This window comes from Ochotona curzoniae, unplaced genomic scaffold, assembly GCF_017591425.1.
Source record: "Ochotona curzoniae isolate NIBS_2020 unplaced genomic scaffold, NIBS_Ocur_1.0 scaffold_1037, whole genome shotgun sequence".
In the NCBI taxonomy this organism is placed as follows: Eukaryota; Metazoa; Chordata; class Mammalia; order Lagomorpha; family Ochotonidae; genus Ochotona; species Ochotona curzoniae.
This window is the reverse complement of record NW_024467083.1, coordinates 16,019,303-16,042,363: the sequence shown is the minus strand read 5'-3', so window position 1 is coordinate 16,042,363 and position 23,061 is coordinate 16,019,303. Positions and strand designations below refer to the sequence as shown.

The 23,061-nt window shown below is 37.0% G+C and overlaps 1 protein-coding gene across 7 annotated transcripts in view; it reads right to left on the bottom strand.

The window, feature by feature from the left end:
- The window catches only part of NTNG1 (netrin G1), a 340,027-nt gene that overhangs the window by 63,469 nt on the left and 253,497 nt on the right, over positions 1-23,061 (bottom strand). For all 7 annotated transcript variants that reach the window (XM_040998490.1, XM_040998491.1, XM_040998485.1 and 4 more), the window contains exons 3-4: positions 20,649-20,821; positions 8,702-8,728 (exon numbers count right to left, since the gene is read on the bottom strand). In XM_040998490.1, coding sequence (XP_040854424.1) covers positions 8,702-8,728; positions 20,649-20,821 — 200 coding nt within the window. The remainder of the gene's footprint in view (positions 1-8,701; positions 8,729-20,648; positions 20,822-23,061) is intronic.

The following is a 23,061-nucleotide window of genomic DNA, read 5'->3' as shown; positions in this document are numbered from 1 at the left end:
AGCTTATTGGTGTGATTTTATATGAACAATTCATTTCTATACTGATAAAATCAAATTAATATCATCTCAGTTTAGTGGAGTAGTTTCTTCTAACTTCTTCTGTAGTAGGGGAAATATAATTTGTAAGTGATACTGACATTTGCTTAAGTATTTAGTGATGGATTTCCCTTGATAATACAAATATAATCAAATGATTTATGAAATGTAAGATAATAATTCATTTTGCATCAGTGTAGAAATGAGTTCAGAAAAAGTTAACATAGTAATGAAATCTTGCTATTCTGTATTCTAATGTATTAAATATTTATTATGCATATATATATTTTTTGAAGATTTATTTATTTTTATTGGAAAGTCAGATATACAGAGACAGAGAGGAAGATCTGTCCATTGATTCATCCCCAAAGTGGCTGTAATGGCTGGAGCTGAGCCAATCCGGAGCCAGGAGCTAGAGCCTCTGCGGGGTCTCCCACACGGGCACAGGGTCCCAAAGCTTTGGGCCATCCTTGATTGCTTTCCCAGGCCACAAGCAGGGAGCTGGATGGGAAGCAGGGCTGCCCAGATTACAACCAGTGTCTATATGGGATCCCAGCACGTTCAAGGCAAGGACTTTAGCTGCTAAGCCACTGTGCCAGGCTATTATGTATATATTTTTATAAAGTTCCTTTCTTAGTATTTTATGATTTCTTCCTGAAAATGCTAAGGACATAAGTTGAGGATTACATTTGTTTTAAAGATTAATGTTGGTCATTCAGATTTTGAATTATTAAAACTAGATGGCTTCTATGGAATTTCAAGATGTGAATTTCAGCTCCAATATTTTCTCTACCTAGAATAAATTTTCCTTCTAGGCTACGTCACAAGAAATTTTCTTGGGCAAGGGAATTCCTTGTTTTGCCTGGAAATATAATTTTCAAATAATGTTCTTTATTTAGAATGCTTAACTTTCCTAAAACATTTAACCGAGAATACCTGGCAGCCATCATATGGAGATCCTGATATAATCTATTCATTTCTCCAGAGGGAGAGAATGGTGTGTGCTCCATGTGTCTCTAGAGAGGAAGAATGCTGATTTGAGAAACTGATTATTGAAATGTGTGGCTTTCAAACATTGTTGTCTGCCATATACATTTAATATTTGATCATCATAAGATGTTTCAAACATGCTATCTTCTGTTCACTGAAAAAAATTCATTTTGTTTTAAAATAGATCAAATAAATAGCCTACTTAAATTTGTCAATTACTCTCACTACTTTTATTACTGTTAGAATGTAGGAAATATTCAAATATTCAAATATTCCCAATAAATGTTTATTTTCCAGGAGTAAGTTAGGCACACCAGAGCCTATCTTAATAATATATTTGAGACAAATTGTCTCATTATAGGTTTATTCAATGAAAGTCTTTGCAGAAATCTGTGAGAATCCCTAGCCATTGGCCAAGTGGTTTAAGTAGGAATAAATTGCCAATGGGGGTTGGGGGGAAGATACTGATATTGTCCTTTGGAAGTGTTGTCTTTTTAAGGGAGGAATTCCTGGGTCAATATGAAGATAGTTTGTTACAGCACCAGGGGTCCTGGAGTCAGAGGATGTGGAGTCTAGACCTTTCTTTTAATCTTCAGCAAATTGTGCATATGCTGTTGGGAGAAAGTGGGATGTTAAGAGCTATCTGTGCGCAGGGAAAACTATGGCTGTGCACCTTGACTGTGAAGCTTTGAGTCGGCACAGTGAAATCCAAACTGGGAACTGAATAATTAGCAGGGAAAAGAGGGATCAGCATAGGCCTATATAGAGCCAATTATCTAGGGATGACTCTTTATGCAAATCTCTTTTTCTTAAGATTTCTTGTCTCATTCATTTGGGAAAATAAGCCGAATTATCTTGATAACTGCCTCAGTTGATGTGTGTATGCACGGAATGTGGGGATCACAAATATGCCTTACAACTACCCCTTTTAGAAACATACTGCTGTATATGCCCATTAAATGTTGTTATTCTTTTGTTATTTGAGGTTATCAAATTATATGTATGGAAATCCTTGAAAGCACCTACTTGGAAGAAATTTAGATAAGACACAGTGCACATAAATAGACCTCAGTTTGGGTTGGAACCTTAATTCTGCTGCTTGGAAACGTTCCATGGTTTCTTCGTGCCTATCCTTTCTCATGTGTAAAATGCTGGTAATGACATTACTTGCTTCTTGTCAGGATGGAGTAAATTAACGCTTGCTTGGCCTTGGAGTGAGTATTCAATAAATGCTAGCTCTTATTCTATTTGTGGTTATAGTTGTAATAAAAGCCAGATTACTGTAGTATAAACAGTTCTGACTGACTTGAAATAGGGACGATAATGAGATCCCTGTATTTCTTTGCAGTCTTAATTGTTCCCAAGGCAGGTGATTTTGATATGCAAAAACATTCACTTCAGATCTGTTTAACTTTGGGGAATAAGTCAGTTCTCTGGGAGATATCAATTAATTTTATTGTTCAGAATGCAATAAAAATTATTTTAAATATTGTGGGAGACATTTATTCTTAATCTTTAAAAACATAAAAATGTTAATTTCTGAATCTTGACTTAGAAGCACATCAGCATAGACTACTAATGTGACACATAGTTTCTCTAAATTTTGTTATTGTTGTTACGAACTCAGAAAAAATATTATGTAGCAATTTACTTGAAATCTATTTTCATGAATCAGAAAAACTGAGATTCCTGTTATAGAAATGAATCCCTGGGAATAAAAAAAAAAAAACAACTTTTTCTCTTTTATGCCCCAAGGAAAAGCCTCTGTACTATAAATTGGAGAGAATCATGTTAGAATTGGTAAACCCAGCCAGCTAGTGCTAACACCATAGTGAATCAAGCTGAAAAGCAAGCTTTGAAGCAGAAAGAAAAAAAAAGTTACATCAAAAAAGCTATGCAGGTAGGATTGCTTTAGAATATTAAGTTGTCTTCTGTGACACATGGCATTCACTAAGCATGGTGGGCAGCTTTAATGATAGAGGAATATATGATCATTATTTCCCGACAAAGAGCAAGTTCACAGTTCTTAGTAGACCACTCCCTAAATGCTTTAGTTATTTAAATATGGGAGGGTGAATTCTAATGACATGGTAGAATATGTAGACTCCTTGCTCGGAATGTGGACACTGAGCTTAAAGTTGTTTGTTCCTATTTGGATGCTTTATACAATTCAAGTAGGCCTTGTCATCTTCTTGTCATATGATAAAGTTGGATGACCTTCTCTTTAAGTACCCTAGCAACATTAGTGTCTGTGTAATTTTTCGGTGCTAAAACACAGCCTCTTGTGGGAAAAGGAGTGCCATCATGACACTGAGAAAGCAGTGCTGAGAGGAGGAGAGGGAGTCCTCATCACACCTGCTTCTTCCAGGGTGTGAGAGGAGGCTGGCAGGTGGAGCTAAAATCTCAGCCACTGCTGATCTCCATGAGGGAATGTGGAAAAGACATCTGCCAGAAACTCAAAACTTTCCAGAAGAAACCTCTGGTGCCTTGGACGTAGTCTTTGCTGCCTACTCTCAGAAACATGTCAGTCTGAGGGTAAAACACCTAATGTTATAGTGGTAGGTTTCTTTGCAATGGAGAGACTTTTATCCACAACTACATCAATAAAGAAAACAGTTTAGTTTACTGTCACCAAATATGTATAAGCATCTCTCATCATTTGCAAAGTTAATTTCATTAATCTTTTCTTGTTTCATGGTGTGACATCTAAACAGTTCTCCTTTTCTATGGTAGATTGAGGACGTTTGGTGGAAGGGCATATCTTGATGGGAGGGGAAGAGTCAGTCTCCCATTCCATAAGACACTATGCTTTTAAGTTCTGATAATGACACAGTAAGGTACAGGAAAATGAACTTCTGTTTCACTAGGACTGTATTAGCATGCTGTAGCTACTTGCACAAAACAAGCCATTCTAGGGAATGGATAAATCTTTCAGAAAGCTATGGGGTAGGATTCAGTAATCCTAAGGTTTTTCTTTTCCAATCTCTTCTACTTGGTAAAATGTTACCTAGCATGACCTTTGGAATTAGATAGGCATCCCTGGCTGTGTTACATTGAACATGTGGTTTGGCCATTCTGGGCTTTAGAGTCTGTGTTTGTAAAATGGATTGCAGTAGCTAGAAGGAGTCATAGCCTTACAATTCAAGCTAAAAACTCAAAATTTTCCAGGAAATAGTGTTTAGTTAGGTATTCCTCCATTGACAGTCCAGGAGAACTTCAATGATAAAATTTGAAGTGACTGTTACTGTGTGGAAATTCACAGGTAGCATGTTCAGAATCTCATTGGTGATCTTTTGGGAGATCTTGGCAAATCTCTGTTTAAGTTAAGAATTTCATGACTCCACAGAGATAATTAGCAAAGGCAGAGATACGAGCTCACACTTAAAAAGTGGCTTGGCTTTCTAAATTCACCTGGGATGAGGTTAATACAAGGAAATGTCTGTTATCTCAGGGTGGGCTACTGTTAAGAAACATTAGTAAATTTTTTTTTAAATAGAAAAGTCCCCCTCCTATACATGAATATTTGGTTTGCTTTTGGGATTAAAGAGGAAGCTATGTGCTAATGTTCATTCAATTTTAGGGTAGCCACAAAGGTGTTTAATGAATGTGAAATGCTAGTTACACAATTATGAAATGAATCTGTGATGAGAATACTGGGTACGTGATAAAACAGTTCCAGAGGCACATCACCTGGGATATTAGATTGCTTTCTAGAACATCAGCAAACAGTTCAAAATTAATGTAGCACACCATGCAATTTGCCATATTGCTATAATAGCCTGATATTTGTTTCTTTGTTATGTAAAACCTAATTAGTTAAAGGGCAAATCAAATGAAACTTTTATTGGGAGATTTAGAAGTATTAAGGCAAAGGAAAAAGAGAAACAAACATATACTGTGACTCTCTGGATAGCATGAACATGATTATTAATAACCCCGGGGTGGGAAAGAGATTAACCTTGTTATTTTCCGCACAATCCAGCTTTATACGATAAATCAGTACAGCACAAAAATATTTGGATGCTGCATGGAAAACAAATTGTACAAGGTCTCCAACTGGCATCAAATATTTTCTAGTATGAAAACATCTCTGGGCTTACTCAACAGGCTGATGGATCCCTGCAGGTAGTGCTTCCCTGTTTAACAGTCATGCCAATTAAATAAAATTAGGGATAAATTTCTCAATTCTGTGATGAATCCAATGTGCATTCTATGAGTAAACATGAAATGTAATATTGCCCTTAAGGGAACTGTCATTTCAAGTTCAATAATTTGGAGTGGTGGAGGGACTGCCAACTCCTTCAACATTGTTCTATGGTTTATATGCCATCTCTTCAGTTACTTGAAAATAATTTAAGAAAATAACCTATAATTGGGTTCACAACATGCTTTAATTTGTTGATATGAAATATTGCTATTTACTTTAAAATGAGAAATTTTAAATGATCTTTCAGATGGGATCCTTCATGTCATGGATTGTCTACCTGCAGCCTCTGACTCTTCTTTCACCTGCTTTTATAAGAAGTGGTAGTTACTCACTGAAGGCTGTTTGTTGTTGGGCCAATTCTTGCTGTTCTAATTATGGTCTTTATGATACATTGTTTAATCTAATTAGTAAAATAATTCATTCTACAGGACTAAGGACTAGATAATATATGTTAAGAAGTAATGATTAACTTATCATTTAGACAAAAACACCCACAAGAAGCCAACAATAACTTTGGACCATTGGCTTTAGCAAATGTTCACTTGGATAAAACTGTGAATGGTTACTTTTAAATGAGGAATGCATTTCATTTTAAAAAGGAAACTAGAATGAATAACGACCACACCAGAGTAAAAACAAGGATCATAAGGCTCAACTGTCTCTAGATCTATTTTGGGATTCATTAATTGCTGACAATATCACCAGTTTGTATTTGTCCAGCCATGCCAAAACCACATTAAAACGACAGGATTTTAAATCAAGTATCCTTGGAATGATTGAGAACTTGTTTCCTAATAGACAACAGCAGGTACAAATGACCTTAATGGGAACTTTGCTTCAGAATATTTGTAGCAGATGAACGGAAAGGATGACCACTCTGTCCATGCTTTTGAACCTTAATATAGACCTGACAACTTGAGATCCATATTCGAATCTATTAGAGGTTCCAGAACCTTTAGCCATTTTGCATACAGTATATGCATGTGAACTTATTGTTACATACATCAATAATTCACATCAATAATATACATCATTTATTTTCCTTGGGAAATGTTTTGATGATCAGAGTGGGTCTCATGAGTGTTACTTCTGTCATAATGGTAGCTTCCTGTGCAGCTGGTGCAATTATATTCATTGATTCCTTCTTTGGGGTTAAGAGGAAAGCTCTGTCAAACACCCAGCCATAAATATCCAAGCAGTTCCCTCTTCTCTGGTTGGCACACTGCAAATCCCCTTCCCATGTTCTGTGGTACAGACTGTGAATCATCTGTGTGTGAATTCTTGTCCTTTGGAGAGGAAAGAAATCCACCAGTACTTCTCATCATCCCACAAAGAAGGAACTTGTGAATGTAAAGCAGCCCAGAAGATCATATTTGATGGTTTTATCATAAATCTCTTTACCTTAAAAGCCAGGCAATAGGCAAGCTAGTCATGTGTGATATTGGGCGACCCCTGGAAGTGCCTACATCCCGTTTGCTGGAAATTTGAGAAAACAGCCATTGCATTCCAAGCAAAACAGCCAGAGGTGTGTTGAGGCAGAATATAAACTATCACTTTGAACTAGAGGGTTTCTGTGAGGCATTAGAAGTTAAATTTTCAAGATCCCTGATAATAAAGGATAACACATTTTTCAAAGGCACAACAAAGCATCCTTTCAGGTCACCACTGATTTAAAAAGGTAAAATAAAGCAAAATAAAACTGGAATTTCCCGATTCTGTGTGTAAAAGGTCAACATCTGCTGATGCTCAGAGATGGGGGATGTGGCGGAAGCGGCCGAATGAGATGTGGAGTGAGCAGTACATTAAGAGGGTTCATGCAACACACAACACTCTGAACAGAAACACATCCCAACGCCAAAGAACTACTTTTCCATCCATCCATTTCTGAAATTTTTGACAGGCTAAATCATGTAGTCTGTCTTGGTTTACTTCCTTTTAGTTCCTTTTTGCTCTGTGGGACTTGTGTAAAGACAATTGTCAAAGCCTGAAAGGAGCAGGTTGTGGGGTATTCACACACTTAAGGCTCAAGTAGAAAAACTAGACCATCTGAACTACAGGTTTGTATTTGCAAGTTTGTAGAACTGATGCCTCTCCAGTTATATTACAGAGAATGTAGTAGCAAAAGGTTGGTATCTAAATGGATGTGAACACTGCTTCTGAGGGCAAAGTAGATGATTTTCATGGCATTTAACACATCTAGTGCTTAGCAAACTGGCGGTTGTCTCTATTCACAATCTTAAATAAACAGCTGATTTATAATTTGGAACACCTGACGGCACATATGTAAAAATCAAACTGTTTCATCCGATGTATCAAAGTGTTCATTGTTAGATGGTGTTGGGTATTGCCATTCTCCAACTGTTGCTATTTACATCGCAGTCACCCAGCTTGGCATAGCACCTATAATACTAGACTGTGATGGGTGGCACTGCAGTAAAAATTCTCTTGTGTTAGAATGCATTATTGCACTTCTGCAATGCTTTATGTTGTTTCAGTTATTCAAAAGTTATTGCAAGGTTTTACACATCAGGCATAAATGACCAATACGTGAAAAATATGTATAATTCTGCTCAAAAGAGTGATTAGGCAATTTCTTAATGGGCACTTCAGGGCTGATATCAGTAGGCCAAATCTAGAGTTGAAGAGGAGCTATAGTTTGTTTCTTTCATGACAGATAGGAGACTGTTCTTTGCAGTAATATTGGAAAAGTGGTAGACAGAGGGTCTAAAAGGGATGTAGCTTTAATTACTAGGATTTCTAATGAAAGATTTTTTGCAGAAATTTCTCGTATTCTGACTCAAATTTTGTAGGTATTTTTATATCTTTTCTCTATCACACTTAAACCTAACTGGTCATGAAGACATGGGTCACTATATTTCAGGAGAGAAAAAGGGACATACTGACGATCTTTATCGTCCATTCTTGCAAAGAGCCTCAAGATCACAACCTGCTTCTTTTAAGCCTTCCCCAAATCTAGAGTTGAATGCATTCGCAGATCTCCCTCCCCCTGGTTTCATGGCCTTTACCTTTGATCCTCATGAATATGTAGAAGACATTCATTGGCATTCATTTTCTGCTTTTCTAAATTATATTAGACATCCACATCTAGTCTTAGAGAGAGAGCTCAAGTTCTTTGTTGCTTATGAAGTATGGATGAGCAGACTATTCAATGTTTTTAATAAATGAGGTATTCTCACCTAAGTTATTGTACCTTTGTTTAGGTGGTCTTTATGGAACAAAAGTAGGCAGGAAAGCTGTGGTACCATGTCCACAGAAGAGTTAACACAAAAATAACTTTCATCTATGCACTTACCATTTCTGTGAAGGAAAACAACATACAAGTGCAATTCACAAAGAAAACACTCTATTACATCAGAAATGGACTCTGGGAAAATAGATCTGAGGAGATGAACAACAAAGCAACCTTAGCCTAGACTTGGTTTGGTGATTTTTTTTTTTTTTACTTACTACCAATACTGGAAATACTGGGGATACCTGTAGAGAAAAAGAACAATAAAGAAAGCAGTTAGCTGTGAATTATACAAGTTTAACTTAGTACAAAGCCTTCAGCAACTACATATGTGAAAACATTCAAGTCATCCAGAAATTAGCACAGCAAAAAATTAAATAAATATGTCCAGCCATTGAAACCATTTTGGTTTTATTCTGGAACTCTGAAGCTCCTTAGAGTTGGGAAGTTAATGCTCAAACAGCTGGTGTCAGGAACTCTTGTGACTGGCTTATACATTTTGTGGTTGCACATAAGGTTAATAAACATTTGTATGTGGTTCAAAACAAACACTGAGCTATGTCTATGTTCTGAGCGTAGAGTACCAAATGCACACTAAGCGGATCTATACAAATATAACCACATATGCAATAGATCTTTGAAAGTGTGTGATGTGGATGCTACCTGCTAAAAGTCAGTTGGCACTTTGATTAATTTCACATAGCCATCATTTTCATTACTCTTTTACCCATCAAATACTTGGATTAAACTCTGTAATAGAAACTTAATTGAGCAGAATAATTCAGGAATACATTAGGCTATTCATATTGATCATGGGCTTCATTGATTTTTCAGCTTTCATTTTAATTCACAAATGGTGCTAAGGTAGTGGAACCATTTCAGAGTGTGGCTGGACTCGGTAAAATGCAGATATGATTTTAGTCTCTATCCAGACTAAAACTCTCAGGATATAACATGGCGCTGCAGCCAAGAGCGGAGGCATGGGAGCCTGACTGATTTTGAAAGTTGTCTCTGAATCCTAAATTTTTTCTGTGCACTTGTGACAAGTTGGTTATTTTCTTGGTGGCAGTGGCTCAGTGCTCTACTTCTCAGAGTTGCTGCAAGGACAAAATAAATTGAAAAATGTAAGCACTTGGAGCATTGTATGAAACGGACTGGGTGCCATACCCATCTTTGTTTGATGGCTGTTATTGTTTTTATTTTAGCTGGTTCATCAAGCATTTCCAGTAAATACAAAATGCTAATTAAAAATCAAAGCTTTTTTTTATCTGTACCACTAAATTCAAGAAGCATAGGATGAGACTAATACACTGAAATTTGTGCTTCTTTACTAACTAGTTTGGTAATTTTAGGGAACTTCTCAATTTATTTCATTATTTGAACAGGTGCTAAAAATATCCACTGAATTAAGGTGGCTCTGAGGATTGAATGAGATAATCCATAAAAATGTCTGACACATGGTAGCTAGTCAATAAATGGTAGCTGCTAATGAGTTGTTCAGGCTTGTTTTCTCCATCATTGGAGTGTACTAACAGGTGGTAACTGTAAGAGTCAATAAACCTTGTATATTAGTCTTTATATTTGAACAACTGCCCTCTGCTTATATTAGCCAATCATTATAACTTATTCAGTGATTTCTAGCTTTGTATTTTTTAAATTGAAGAACTATTTTCATAATCTATAATGGGAAAAGGAAGGTGAGGAACTAAAGATTACTATAATTTTTGTAAATATTCCATGAAATGTCAATAAGATACATTTAAAAATCTTTGCTTTTGAGTGTTCAGAGTTTATAGTGATAACATTTAATTATCATCACAAATCAACCAAAACTGAAAGTTTTTGTTTTTTATGGAAGTTGTTTCCATATTTTTACCTTATTCTATGAGCTGAATTTCAAGCTGAATGCAATTTGTGCAAAGGACTACTGAATATCTGATTTAATTTTTTTAGCCACAGCAAGGCAGAGAATTGGTACTGAATTTTTACTTTTTCTTTCCTTTGCAAATTCCCTGTTGAGCGGGGTATGATGACAATACCATAATTTTAGTATCAATTGCAGGAGCTCCAATTTCCCCATGATTGAAAACCCCACTCCTGTGCAAGGAACTACTTGCCTGTTGTAATCCATCAATGTGAATGTAAGTTAGTGAAAAAAGACTTTTCACATGTCTGGAAATGTATTTGGAATAAAGGAACCGTGTATAATGCCAGCGCTTCTGGCCAGACACAGTGGAGGGCAACCAGCAAGACTGTATGATGCAGTACTTCCTGCAGTTGAATACTTGAGAAAAATGCAGAAATGTTTCTATTTCCATGGGGATACAGTACAGGAAAACAGTGTTCATTCCAATTACGCAAACCTTGCCAAACAAAGCTTTGATGAGATTTTTTTCTGTAGGATGGCTTGCTTAGCACTGGATGCTTAAAGTTCAAGTTCTTCCTCATCTTGTGGCTTATACCCTTTTTGACAGGGCTGCCAGATGAGTTACTTTCTGTTCTGCAATTGCGAAATGTAAATTGCTTGGGAAAGATTTTTAAATTTCTCATTTAAGATCTTTGAAACTGAAAATTTTTGAATACCCATGAATGTTCATTGTATTTTTAAAATGCCCTATATGTCCTAATTAATCTTACGTTAATATCCAAATACTTGTTTTAGGTTCTTTTCAGACAGCTTAAGAAATCCATTACACCATAACGAAGCCATAAGAAATGACTCAAACACTCAAGGAAACAAGACAGGAAGGCCTAGAAATGAGTTGCAATGATTCATTTCATGAAGAGGAAGGTGTCTTTGGTGTCTGTGGGGAATGAATCCATCAGTGTTGTTCTGTCGTATCATACTGACTGTGCCCATATGCCATAGGAACTGGGGTCACAGTGTACTCAGGGAGACAGTCTAGGCAAAGGCTGTTCAATTTTTCTTTATATTTCCTATGAAGTGACAATTGTTGCAGTATTTTACCTTGAAGTCTGAGTCAGATAATGTTCTTCTTTTCCTTTTCCACATTTCTGATGTTAACTGCTTTCATCCCACAATGCTTGATGCAGGCCTCTCTGAAGGACTTATCAAGTAGGCTTTATAATTATTTGCATACTCTCCTAAGGGCTCAAGGGAATACAATCCCCAATCTTCTTTTCTATATCTTTAGTGTCTGCCTGGGACAATGCCAAATACACAACACTTGTTTTAATGAGTATTTGAGCAAAAATGTATTACTGATTTCCATGAAGATTTGCATCATGAGAATATCATTTTGGGCATGATATAGTATGGTTTTACCCTTATAAAATATTCCACTAAAGTTGCTTATCAGAGTTCTAGATTAGTGAATGTTTTAGTTGTCTTAGAATACTTCCTCTGTCCTGAGAGAAAAAGTAATACACTATAAAGATTTCCCTCACTGCTTTTCTTTCCGGAAACGCAAAATTCAGAGCTCAACTTGAAGATCAGCTGGGAAAACTGTGCATTTAGGATTTGGCTATACTTTCTGGTTTTTTTAAAATATATTTATTCCTTTCTTTTAAAATAATTATTCATTTAATTTACTCTTATTTATTTGAAATGCAGAGTGACAGAGAAGTGAGCGATGGGCATAAGAAGAAAGAAGAGGAGGAGAAGGATAAAAAAAGTAGAAGGGAGGAAGATGAAAAAGAACAAGAAGAAAGAGAGACACAGAGACATCCAAAGACCTTTCTCTGTTTTCTAGACAGCTGCAATGACCTGGCTGAAGCCAAGTCTTGGGGTACCTTCTGCTATTTCCCAGGCGTACCAGAAGGAAACCAGATCAGAAGTTGAACAGCTTAGACCTCAACTGGTACTCTGATGTGAGGATGCTGGCATTACAAGAAGTGGCTTAAGCCACTATGCCATAATGTTGATATCCACAGATCTTTATTTTAGACTTCTGTTTAATTTTCTTATCTCTATTTGCTTTTTTTCCCCAAGCTACCTTAAGGTAAGTAAAGATTTTTTAAGGGTTAATATGTCTATATGGATATAGATATATATACAAATATAAAAACATATATAAAGAGCCACATTTCAGAAAAAATCTAAATATAAAAATAGGTATGAAACTGGAATTTTCATTTAATTCAGAATGAGTCCAGTGGGGAGCCCTGAAGTGTAAGCTTCATTGGTTCACTTTGCCCTCTGGAACAACTTCAAAATCACTTGGGCAAGATAAGTAGATAAGAGTTATTTTTTTGAAAAAAGAAGAAAATAAGAGAAGATAATAGATAAGCTAATTCACAAAAGTGATGTAAAATTGAGCACTGAACAGGATTTTAAAAGTCATTTTATCCTGTTCTTCCACTTCACAGAGGAGACATAAAGATATGTGAGTGCCTTGTCCTAGCTGACCTTTTTCTACTCAGGACCAGAGCATGTAATTTCTAGTCCCTGACTATCTTATAAACTCACACTGATGAAATGATGCACAGTGTGCAGAAGTTGCCCAAAGGTTTCTGTGGTACACTATGTGACTTTAGTGCTAATGCTTCTTCTAGGACAGAAATGTCACTGAAATGTGATAAATATGCCATATTGTATGAGCCACAGGGCATTATACTACCACCATGTGCCAGAATAAGATGCTTGGTGTCTCCTTCATCAGCCCTTCCTATTGTAACATTAATTTCAATGTTTGCTTTAAAGGAGTTCTGTTGTTATTAGAGATAAAAGGACTATTAGATTACATAATAATATGATATTTCCTATTTTAAAGTTTTAGTATACCCCTTTTCCAAAGTAAATCGCAAAAGAGTACACGGTTAAGTGAGTCAAAACGATGGAGATATCAAAAATGAATAGCCTGGTCATCAGAAGCCGATTAATGCAGTGCTCAAAGCTATAACTCCTTTGGAGAATCAATGGAAGGTTCAACAGCTTTTCAACAGGAAGGAAGCAGAAGGGATAGACTTCAGGATGCTTCAAGAAGGAGAGGTGAAATTACAATTGTCGTAATCAATGGCTTGAAAAAACCCTATCAGGTAGGTGATAGGATCTTCTTACACAGCCAGACTGAAGCCATTGGGAGCTGTAAACTCCAAAAATGCCAATTGAAGATGAGAGAGGTGATGGGTAAGAAAACATGCATCAGACTTGTTTGTATTCTGAAAGAATTATTTCCAAAGTCTTTCATCCCTGGTTGCTGGCCCAAACTGCTGTTGATAGGATATATGATGAGTTGTTTCTCAGGAATTGGAAAGTGAGGGAAATAAGAGTGTTTTCCCCAATGAATGTTGCGAAATTCTCATATAAATAATCCAAATAGAGATGACATTAACCTTAAACCAATTTACTGTATCAGCAAATCTAAAGAGGAGAGAAACAAGCTTGTCAAAAGATGGAAGCCTGGAAAAGGAGCATCCAGAGACAAATGGGAGCAGTATTGTCCTAATGCTGTCAGAGTAAATGATAGCTAGCACATTTTCAGACGTTTAGTGGCCTGTTGCCATTGACAATAGGGTAGGATAAATAGGTTGGGATCATTTGCATTTCCTGACCCCATGCACACCAAGCAATCTGCAGCTTATCCTCTGCCTGTGCACACAGACTTCATTACAGCACTCACAAGGACTTGGACATTCCAAACACAGTAACAATTATTTCATATTATGAATAGATGAAAAGGCATTTGACCACAATTTATCTCCCCATAAACCTGCTGACTCCAAGGGGAACTTCACTCATCATGATCTAGGTCTCAAGAATAATACAATGATACCAACTAGCTTCATTTTTTGCTCACTAGGAACCTTTCCTTGTCTCAATGCTCTATGCATAGTAATTCCCTTACATGTTGCGACAAGCTGATGAAGGCAGTACACATGTTGATGTCACACAGGAAGCAAACTCAAGTGTGTACACCTCAAGTAATCTGCCAGGGATCCTGTCAGCTGGGATTGAAACTGAGGCTTGCACCTAGAATCATGTTCCAGAATCCGAGTCCCTAACCCTCACTCTGTGCTGTGTCTCCACTTACTACAGCTCCCAATTTCTTACTTTCAGCTCTCAACTTAAAAAAAAAAAAACCAGGAAAATAGAAATTTTGTTCTCTACTAAAATATACCAGTAGCACAACCTAATAATGTCTGGATTTATTTGATGAAAAAAACTGCAATGGGATCAGTATGAAGGTATCAATTAATTCCTGTTTTATCCTTCTTTGTGAAAGTAGTAAGCTTGTTGCAGTAATATAAAAACGTTTACATGGTATTGATATCTGCTTTGGGTTTTTGTTACCTCTTTATATTCACTGTATTGCAATTCTAAAATCCTAAAACTGTGTAATTCCAAATGAGTCCTAGTCCCAGGTGAACAAATAACTTGGTATTCTAGTTTTACCTGTTGATTGTACAAGCTGGGTGTATACATTTAAGTTCTTATGAGGAAGAACTTCTTAGGGTTCTGAGTTTGGGAGGATGATGGTCAGAATCTGATAATGAGCAAGTCATCCAAGTAGTGACTGTCACTTGGAGATGCCTGTGAAAACCAGCTAGCCATTCTAAGATCAAGAGAGTTGCATGGGCCATGAGCCCCAGTGAGCATTTTTCCTATTGATATCCTCTAAGACCTCAGGTAGAGGATAGAGGATAGCTAACCATTTTTCTATGTAGGCTCTTGTGTTAAAGCTGCTGAACTACAAAGGGCAAACACTCCAGAATATACAGAAAATCGATGGGAGGTGAATATAACCACATGCATATTCAGGGGTTTAGCTTCAATTGGTTGCTTACCAGAACAGCTGGTTCTGACCAAAAGCCAGTAATAGGTAGATATTTGTGAAGATCAAGAGTAAGACAAGGTTCTACTCTTCAATAGCTAATGTTTTAGCTCCAATAACCATAAAAAAAAAACTGGGCTTAAATTTTACTTTATCGTGTATTAGCTGTGACACCTTGGGACAATTTACTTATCTGCTTCCTTATATGTAGAACAGGCATAATAATAGTAGGCACCTCATTGGGGTTGTTGTGAGGATTTAAGGAGACATAGCACAAAAAGTACTTCATGAGTTATACAACCCTATAGAAAATAAGTAGTAGGTATTATTATTAATGGAATTTTGCTTGGTGATAGCTAACCATTTTTATGATTTTCTATATATGATCAAGAATTTGTAAGGAGAGAGAAAGAGGACTAATTTGATTTTCTTGGGAGAGTCCAGGTAAATATTTTTTGAGGAACTCGATCTGAGGAGCAGTCATGAAGAATGAGCAGATTTTCAATGAAGAGTTAATAGAAAGGTGCTTTGGGAGGAAGGGATGAATTTAGTATCCAGCAAAATGACTCTAAATCTTTATAGAAAATATGGCCTCAATTCATTAGAAAGATTAAAGCTAGAATTGGTTGATTACTACCAAGAGCTAAAGCCACGGGGATAAACAGGAGTGCTGAGGAAAAACACCCACAGAATTGGCAGATTAAAGGAAAAAGAGGAGTTGTGGAAGTCAGAGAAACAAGTTCTAGGAGGAAAGCTGATGTACAGAAGATGAACATTTTCAAACAGATGTCAAAATGGAGGATAAAGAAAGCAAGATTTATCTTGAGGAACAAATTAGAGCAATGTGCAGTACTTCCTCTCACCCTTGCTATCTGTGTAAATCTTAATAGGATTCTGTAGTTTGATAATCATAATTCTATGTACGTAAAATAAAAATCAGAGCATTCACCTTATTAAGATTGTTGTGAGTTTAGAATGGACTAATGGATATAAAGCACTTAGGAAATTGTCTGGATAATGGCATACACATATATACACCTGGAAAAACATAAATTTGTCAATGCAGATTTAATACCAGTGAAAAATAATAGAAGAAACATCAAATTACTTTCCAACACTCAAAGGAACTCCAGATATTGTGCAACAGTTCAAGTTGGATTTCTGAACAAATAATAACATCAATGTCAGACCAATTTAATTTCCTTTCTTTGAAGAATATTAATCTAAGTAGGTATGAGAAAAGTAAGAGATTGAACACAGACACACTAATTGAGCTTCTATCTCCGTGACATTTCTATAAAAAGCCTGCAAAAAATATTTAGTCTAGCTTGTCCCCAGAAGATTGTTTCATAGAAAGTTCTTTTTTTAAAAAAAAGATTTATTTATTTATTGGAAAGTCAGATATACAGAGAGGAGGAGAGACAGAGAGGAAGATCTTCCATCCGATGATTCACTCCCCAAGTGAGAGCAATGGCCGATGCTATGCTGATCCGAAGCCAGGATCCAGAAACTTCTTCTGGGTCTCCCATGTGGGTGCAGAGTCCCAAGGCTTTGGGCTGTCTGTGACTGCTTTCCCAGGCCACAAGCAGGGAGCTGGATGGCAAGTGGAGCTGCCAGGATTAGAACCGGCGCCTATATGGGATCCCGGTGCGTTCAAGGCGAGGACTTTAGCTGCTAGGCCACACTGCCTCCGGGCCCTCATAGAAAGTTCTTAAGTGTTCCATGAAGCAAGTAAGTTTTGGAAACACTGGAAAAAATAGATTATTTGAGAGTAGGACCTCACAAATGTTTTAAAACATGTTATGGATAACTGAGATCAGCATGTTACACAGAATTTTCTTAAATAATTTGGACATGAACTTCTTTCAAGGGTCATAGTTTCAAATGTAAATGTGTAGTTGTTATGCTATCTTTTTTGGAGGTCCAGCTTCTAAGGTTTTAATATGTGTATGTATATAAATGCCACCTGTGAGTCCAAATGAGTTTAAAGAATTTTACCTAATATTTTTATTCATGAGCTGGACAATGGTAATCAAATCATGGTGCTGTGCAATGTTGGACAGTCTTGCTATTGCTTTGAAGACAGAAATGAAATTCAGAAAGCATTTAGAGTAGAATTTCATCAAAAAGACACAGAAGATCAACAGGGAGAAGAAGCAAGAAGTATTTTCTACATACATAAACTTTGTAGGAAAGTAAAATATTGGCATATGCAATGTCTTAAGAGCTCAAGAAAACTCAGCCTTGAATAAATGCATGATGAGTTAAAATACTATCACAAACGTTATTACTCCTGCCAATCTGGTACAGAGAAAACGTTAGGGAACAGGGGTGTGTCCTACTGACTGAGGTAGATGCCCTTCAGAGTGCTAGTGTTCAACAGCCTTCTTTCTTAGCTAAACCTGCTCCATACCAAAGTTGGCTTAAGTTGCTTTAGAGTGAAGTGCTTCTCAAGTCCAATGATGCCTAAGAAAGTTCCAGCAGATGGTGTTTCTCTGAGTGATGTGTTGAGGGGCTTTGGAGGGAAATTGTTAATTGCCCGTTTTAATGAAGACAAGGTTGTTCCTTTCCCACCCTTTGGAGTAAGATGAAGGAGGCCTAAAAAGAAACTGATCCTGTTAATTCAAAAAATATCCTGGCTGAGGTTCGGCCAGAGCCGGAGGTTGTCCTGTGTGAGTGTCATCTCTAGGATATCGAGGGATGGATTCTGAAGAATCAGTGATTGCAGTGCTTCTTGTTTGACCTCTTAGGTTTGTGTTTTCATTCTAAAGTAAGACACATCCTCAGTGTGATAGCGTACCAGTAAATCATGTGAATGCATAGATAGCACGAATGTACATGGGTATGCAATAAAAGTTCAGTATGAACTGAGAATGATCAGAGTATTAGAAGTCCAGTAATGAATTAGAAGACTCCCAAGGCAGGTAAGCAGATAAAAGGCATGAAAATATCACATGAAAAATGGAGTTGTTGATGATTAGACTGGAGAATAAATTAAATAAGGGTCAATAAAGCTCTTTCATTATATAAAAAGAAAAATAAAAACTAGGTAGCACTCAAGTTTGCTCTTAAAAATCACTTTAATAACAAAACTATCCAACAATGGACAAACTGCCGTATGGGAAATATTCTAAAAGTAAGTTATTTTTGAATACTTATTTTGTGACAGGTGTTATGCTAAATAAACATATGACATGCATTAGCTTTTTCAATCCCCTCAAAATGCCTATGAATTGAGAACTATTATTATCTGCACATTACAGATGGAAAACCATGTTGGCAAAGTTAGCTTGGTCTATACCAAGATTACTCTGCTAGTGCAGGGAGCGACTTGGGTTTGATTCCAGAACTTACGCACCAATACTAAATTGTTAACTTCAACTGTTGATTGTTTTAAAGTACAGTCTCATGTGTCAGAGATTTACATGATTTTTTTGTCTATTGTAAGACCGGACCATGTCAGATAATTTCTACTCTATTTCATTAAATTTACGCAATACTGAGGTTCAAATTATTGAATTGAACCCTTATGGTCATTGGATACATTATGTTCCTATTTTAACACAGATACGGAAAACTCCAAAAACCCAGGGAAAGTTTAATATGATCTAAGGGACAGCTAGACAATTAAACCTACAGGCAAAGCCAAAAGACATTGCATTATATTGTCCAGGAATGAATGACTTGGTGATCATCAATATGCAGAGGGCTAAATGAGCGTCTGTTACTTCCATGGAGTATGTAAAAAGAGATCAGTCTCAGTAAGAAAGCTTGGTTGAAACAAGGTCTTCTCAATGAAAATGCCTCAAAATAATGATTTTGAAGCGTATGTTATGTGTATTGGAAGAACAGGCCCCATTAAAATAGAAACCAATGCCTTGCCTTCAACCTTGGCTCTCTGATGGCCTTGGAGTTTGACCTACGCCGCAGAGGAGCAAGAGTATTAGCACATGTTCGTGAACTTTCAGTTCTCTCATGCTGTCCCACTAAAGTGGCAGCAGGCACTAAAAGGAAATCTGAGCCATTTTCATTGTGAGAAAGCTTTAAACTAAATTTGACAACTGTGATGATAGGGGTAATTAGGTAGCCAGCCACAGGATATCGCAACAAATAACTTTGTAGAATACCTCCTGAATTTGAGAGTCCCTGGCTCTCAGCAACTGAAGAAAGTCTGAGAAATTCACCTTAGAAATTGACGATTTTGTTCAACAGAGCTTTAATGTATTAATTTTAGGAGAGAGAAGTCAGTTTTTTATTTTTCTGTAACACAGAAAGAGCTGAATACCCTTACAAAGAGATTATATATATATTAAAAAACCCTTTGGAATGTTTTTTTTCTGTGTATAGAAGTGTTATAATTTCATGCCCCCATACTTTGTGACTTGTTACTTGGTCCATTACTCTTATGTTCAACTCGATAAGGTCCTGGATCCTGTGATATTAGTTTTTAGATTTAGTTTCTCACAGCTGCTGCTTTGAAAGACCAGATAAAATTCTTAGCTTTGCAAAGAGCTAGTGGCTTTTCAAGTTCTTATTCTCCTGTGTTCACTGCTGTGTCTTCTGTTACTCCTCCAAGAAAGGTCTTTTCTGACCCTTTTTCTGCTTTTTAGAGAAGGATAAGGTTGGGCTTTTATAGGTGGCTAATTGATTTACTAATGGAATTGGGCACTATATCTAGAAACAATCTCTTTCACTTTAAATTGTGTCAGAGTCTACTTTCCTGTGAACACTCAGGAATTTCAGTGGAGCATACACCTGTGTAGCAATGGGTATTTCATAAGGCTGTTTTACAAACAGCAAATGACCATATTCTTTCACAGAGAAACAAAAATCGCTTTTTTTAATGTGATATCCACCAACTGTTTCACTATAGACATATTTTGCTCCCAGAACCCATGATGGGCTTATCTCAATGGCTGGAGTTTAAAAGCATCCATTCATTTCACTGGAAATGGGCAAACCTCTCTAAAGAGGTCTTTTCCTTGGAGAAGAAAATATGTTTTAGACTAGATACTTCCAGTATTATTCAGTATGGTAAGTGAATTAAAAATACTCAAAGCATTCCTGGAAGTTGTTTGTGGATAAGTTAATTTTCAAGTTAGGCTTGAAAATTCTCAAGGCCTGTGTTATTTTGTTAGGAAATTAATTTGTGGGAGAAATAAGATCACCCACCTGTTTCACCCATTTAGAGAAAATTGCTGCTATGATTTCAACAATCATTTGTCGATCCACTTAATGTGGATGCTAGAATTTGAGATGATGACAGTGTTAAAACATGCTGACAAGTGGGAAAATCAGACTACAACTTCAGCTATACTTTTAAGAGTCAGATAATTGGTAAGAGGAGTAGAGTCACAATTGCCAGTGAAATTCAGAGGAACTCTCAGCTCGTGATGCACAGAAGACAGTGTTACAAAGCAAAGCTACTCACAGGTATTTGCAGTGCCTTTGGGGATGGGGAGATATGAGCCTGGACTCCAAGGCCGGCCCTGATAATTCTTCTTGCATTTCCCACAGTCTGGGCCTGTTGTGTTGTGCTCACATTCACATGTCAGTTTGCTGTTGTCATATACACACACAGTGGCATGGAGATTACACTTGCACCTAGGCAGAGGAGAGACAGAGAAGTCATTGTCAGTCACATTGGTCTGTTGGTGACCACTGAAGCTTTAGTGATCTATCTCTTGGGGTGGTGGTTCTCCAGTCAACTTTACAGTGCTTTAGTCCTACACAGAGGCATCTGTGAAAATGCATATCGGTAGGTCTGAGACTCATTTCCACAAGTGCCATAGGGTGGGGCCTGTCACTCCTCACACGTAAGGAAGCCCAATATCAGCAGGGTTCAGAAGCTCTGCTAGACAACTATGCTCCAAAACCAAGGGTCTCAACAGGGTTAAAAAAATATTGCCACCAGTGAGAAGCTTGCTTGTGAGCTTATCTAGCCTACTATGTCCATTTCATCTGGTTTTGAAGAACAATGTTAACTTTCTTTTTGGTTTCAAATCATCAGGATAATTCTACTCATTTACAAAAGGGAGGTAACCTTTAAAACCACATGCTGTTCAGGGTTCTAGAACCCAGACAGTGTTATCAGATTATGGGCTGTAAATCACATTTTTTTTTTAATTGGGAAGATCTTCTCCAGCAAGCACCCTCTACCCGAGGTGAGGGAAGAATTCCCACTCACAGATAATATGGTATTCACACACATTTTCAAGAAACAGGCCACATGACTCTGATAAAAGATGTTTAGAAAAGAGGAAAACCCACTTGTGGTAGGAGGGTTGAAGTCATTAACAAAGGGAAAGCCTTTGATGGCTGTGGATAAAGCTGCGATGAAATATGAAGGGCAACAATGGAATATTCGATTTTCACAAAAACACAGTTCTGTATCTGAATTCTCCAACTGTAAAACTGCAAAGGCCAGCTTGATGTTTGTTGCAGAAGCATGTTCTAACTTGTTCCTCACTAAGAATTGGCCACATCCTCTGGCACGGTGAAATCTAAGTTCATTCAATGCCCATGACCACAAGTTAGAGTACATAGAGAGAAGGCAGTCCTGAGCACCTAGCGCAGGAAGGAAGCACTGAGAGTCATCAAAATCACAGCTGAGTATGCACATGTGTGTGTGAAAATAGACCTGAACTTCAGTCACAAATATAGACTCAAGTTCCTTAGGACAAAATAGACTACGTGTTGATGGCATGAAGCAGATAGGAGCACTAGATTGTGACAATACTGGATGTTGGTTTCTATGACTGTATAAGGGAAGTTTCTGGTTTGTTCATCAATGGTCTGGATCTCATTAAAAAGAAAAGGAATGGGTAAAACTAGTACTGAGAGCTTTCACACTGTCTTGTAACTGAAGAGTATATTGCCTACTGCAATAACCACACACAAACCATTTTGGAAGATCCTGTCTCGGCCTCATTAAGGGGCTACTGCAATCTGTAGTACTGTGAGCTGCCTCTATGTACCTAGGAACTGTGGTGTCTGAAAGGCTACCATTGAAACAATACTGGTAAACTTAGACACACAAGTATCACCTTTGAAAATTTACACTTTGAAAATTAAGGGAAAAATAATTCAATTAAGTAGAGCTTAATTATAAGCTAGGTCTTACAACATCCTCCTCTATTCAGGCAGTTATTTGTACCCGCTACTTATTAAAGGAACATTCTCCTTCCAACATTAGCACCTTTATTTATAATTGTGTTTATATATAAAGAGGATGTTTGAAACCTAAGTGATAGAAACACCAGCTTATACTGATTTAACACTCTATCTTGTGTTAAAAATTCTAAATGAGGATGTGAACAGTGTGACCTCAAAGAATATGCTGGGTGTATGTGTGAAGACAAAGAAAGCAAGTAGTAATTGTAAATTGGATTATATGTCTTGTAACAGTACCTTCATATTTGTAGTCATTCTTCGAGTTACAAGCAATTTCTATTTTAAAGACATTACACTAGTTGAGAAAGTAATTTTTGACTAACAAAGGCTGGAGAGAGGAGAATGGATGAATCTTTAGACTTATTCTTCTCAGATTTCTCCCAATCAATGGCTCATTCTCACCTGCTCCAAAGCTTATTAATCACTGAAGCTTCCACTCAATTCGTAGCCCTTGTCTGCAATCTGATTCATCCATGGTACACGCTCTGAGCTGATTCTCCTGATTCTAGATGTGGCAGAGGCTTGAAGTCATTACCAAAGGAGTAGCCTTTGTGTGTGCTTGGTTTGGCTGTTGTTACAAGATTTTGCTCATTGAGCAATTCTCTGACTTTCAAGAGAGAAAACAGCCACCTTGTACCTAGTCTTTTTGCTCCAACTACTTTCTTAACTCT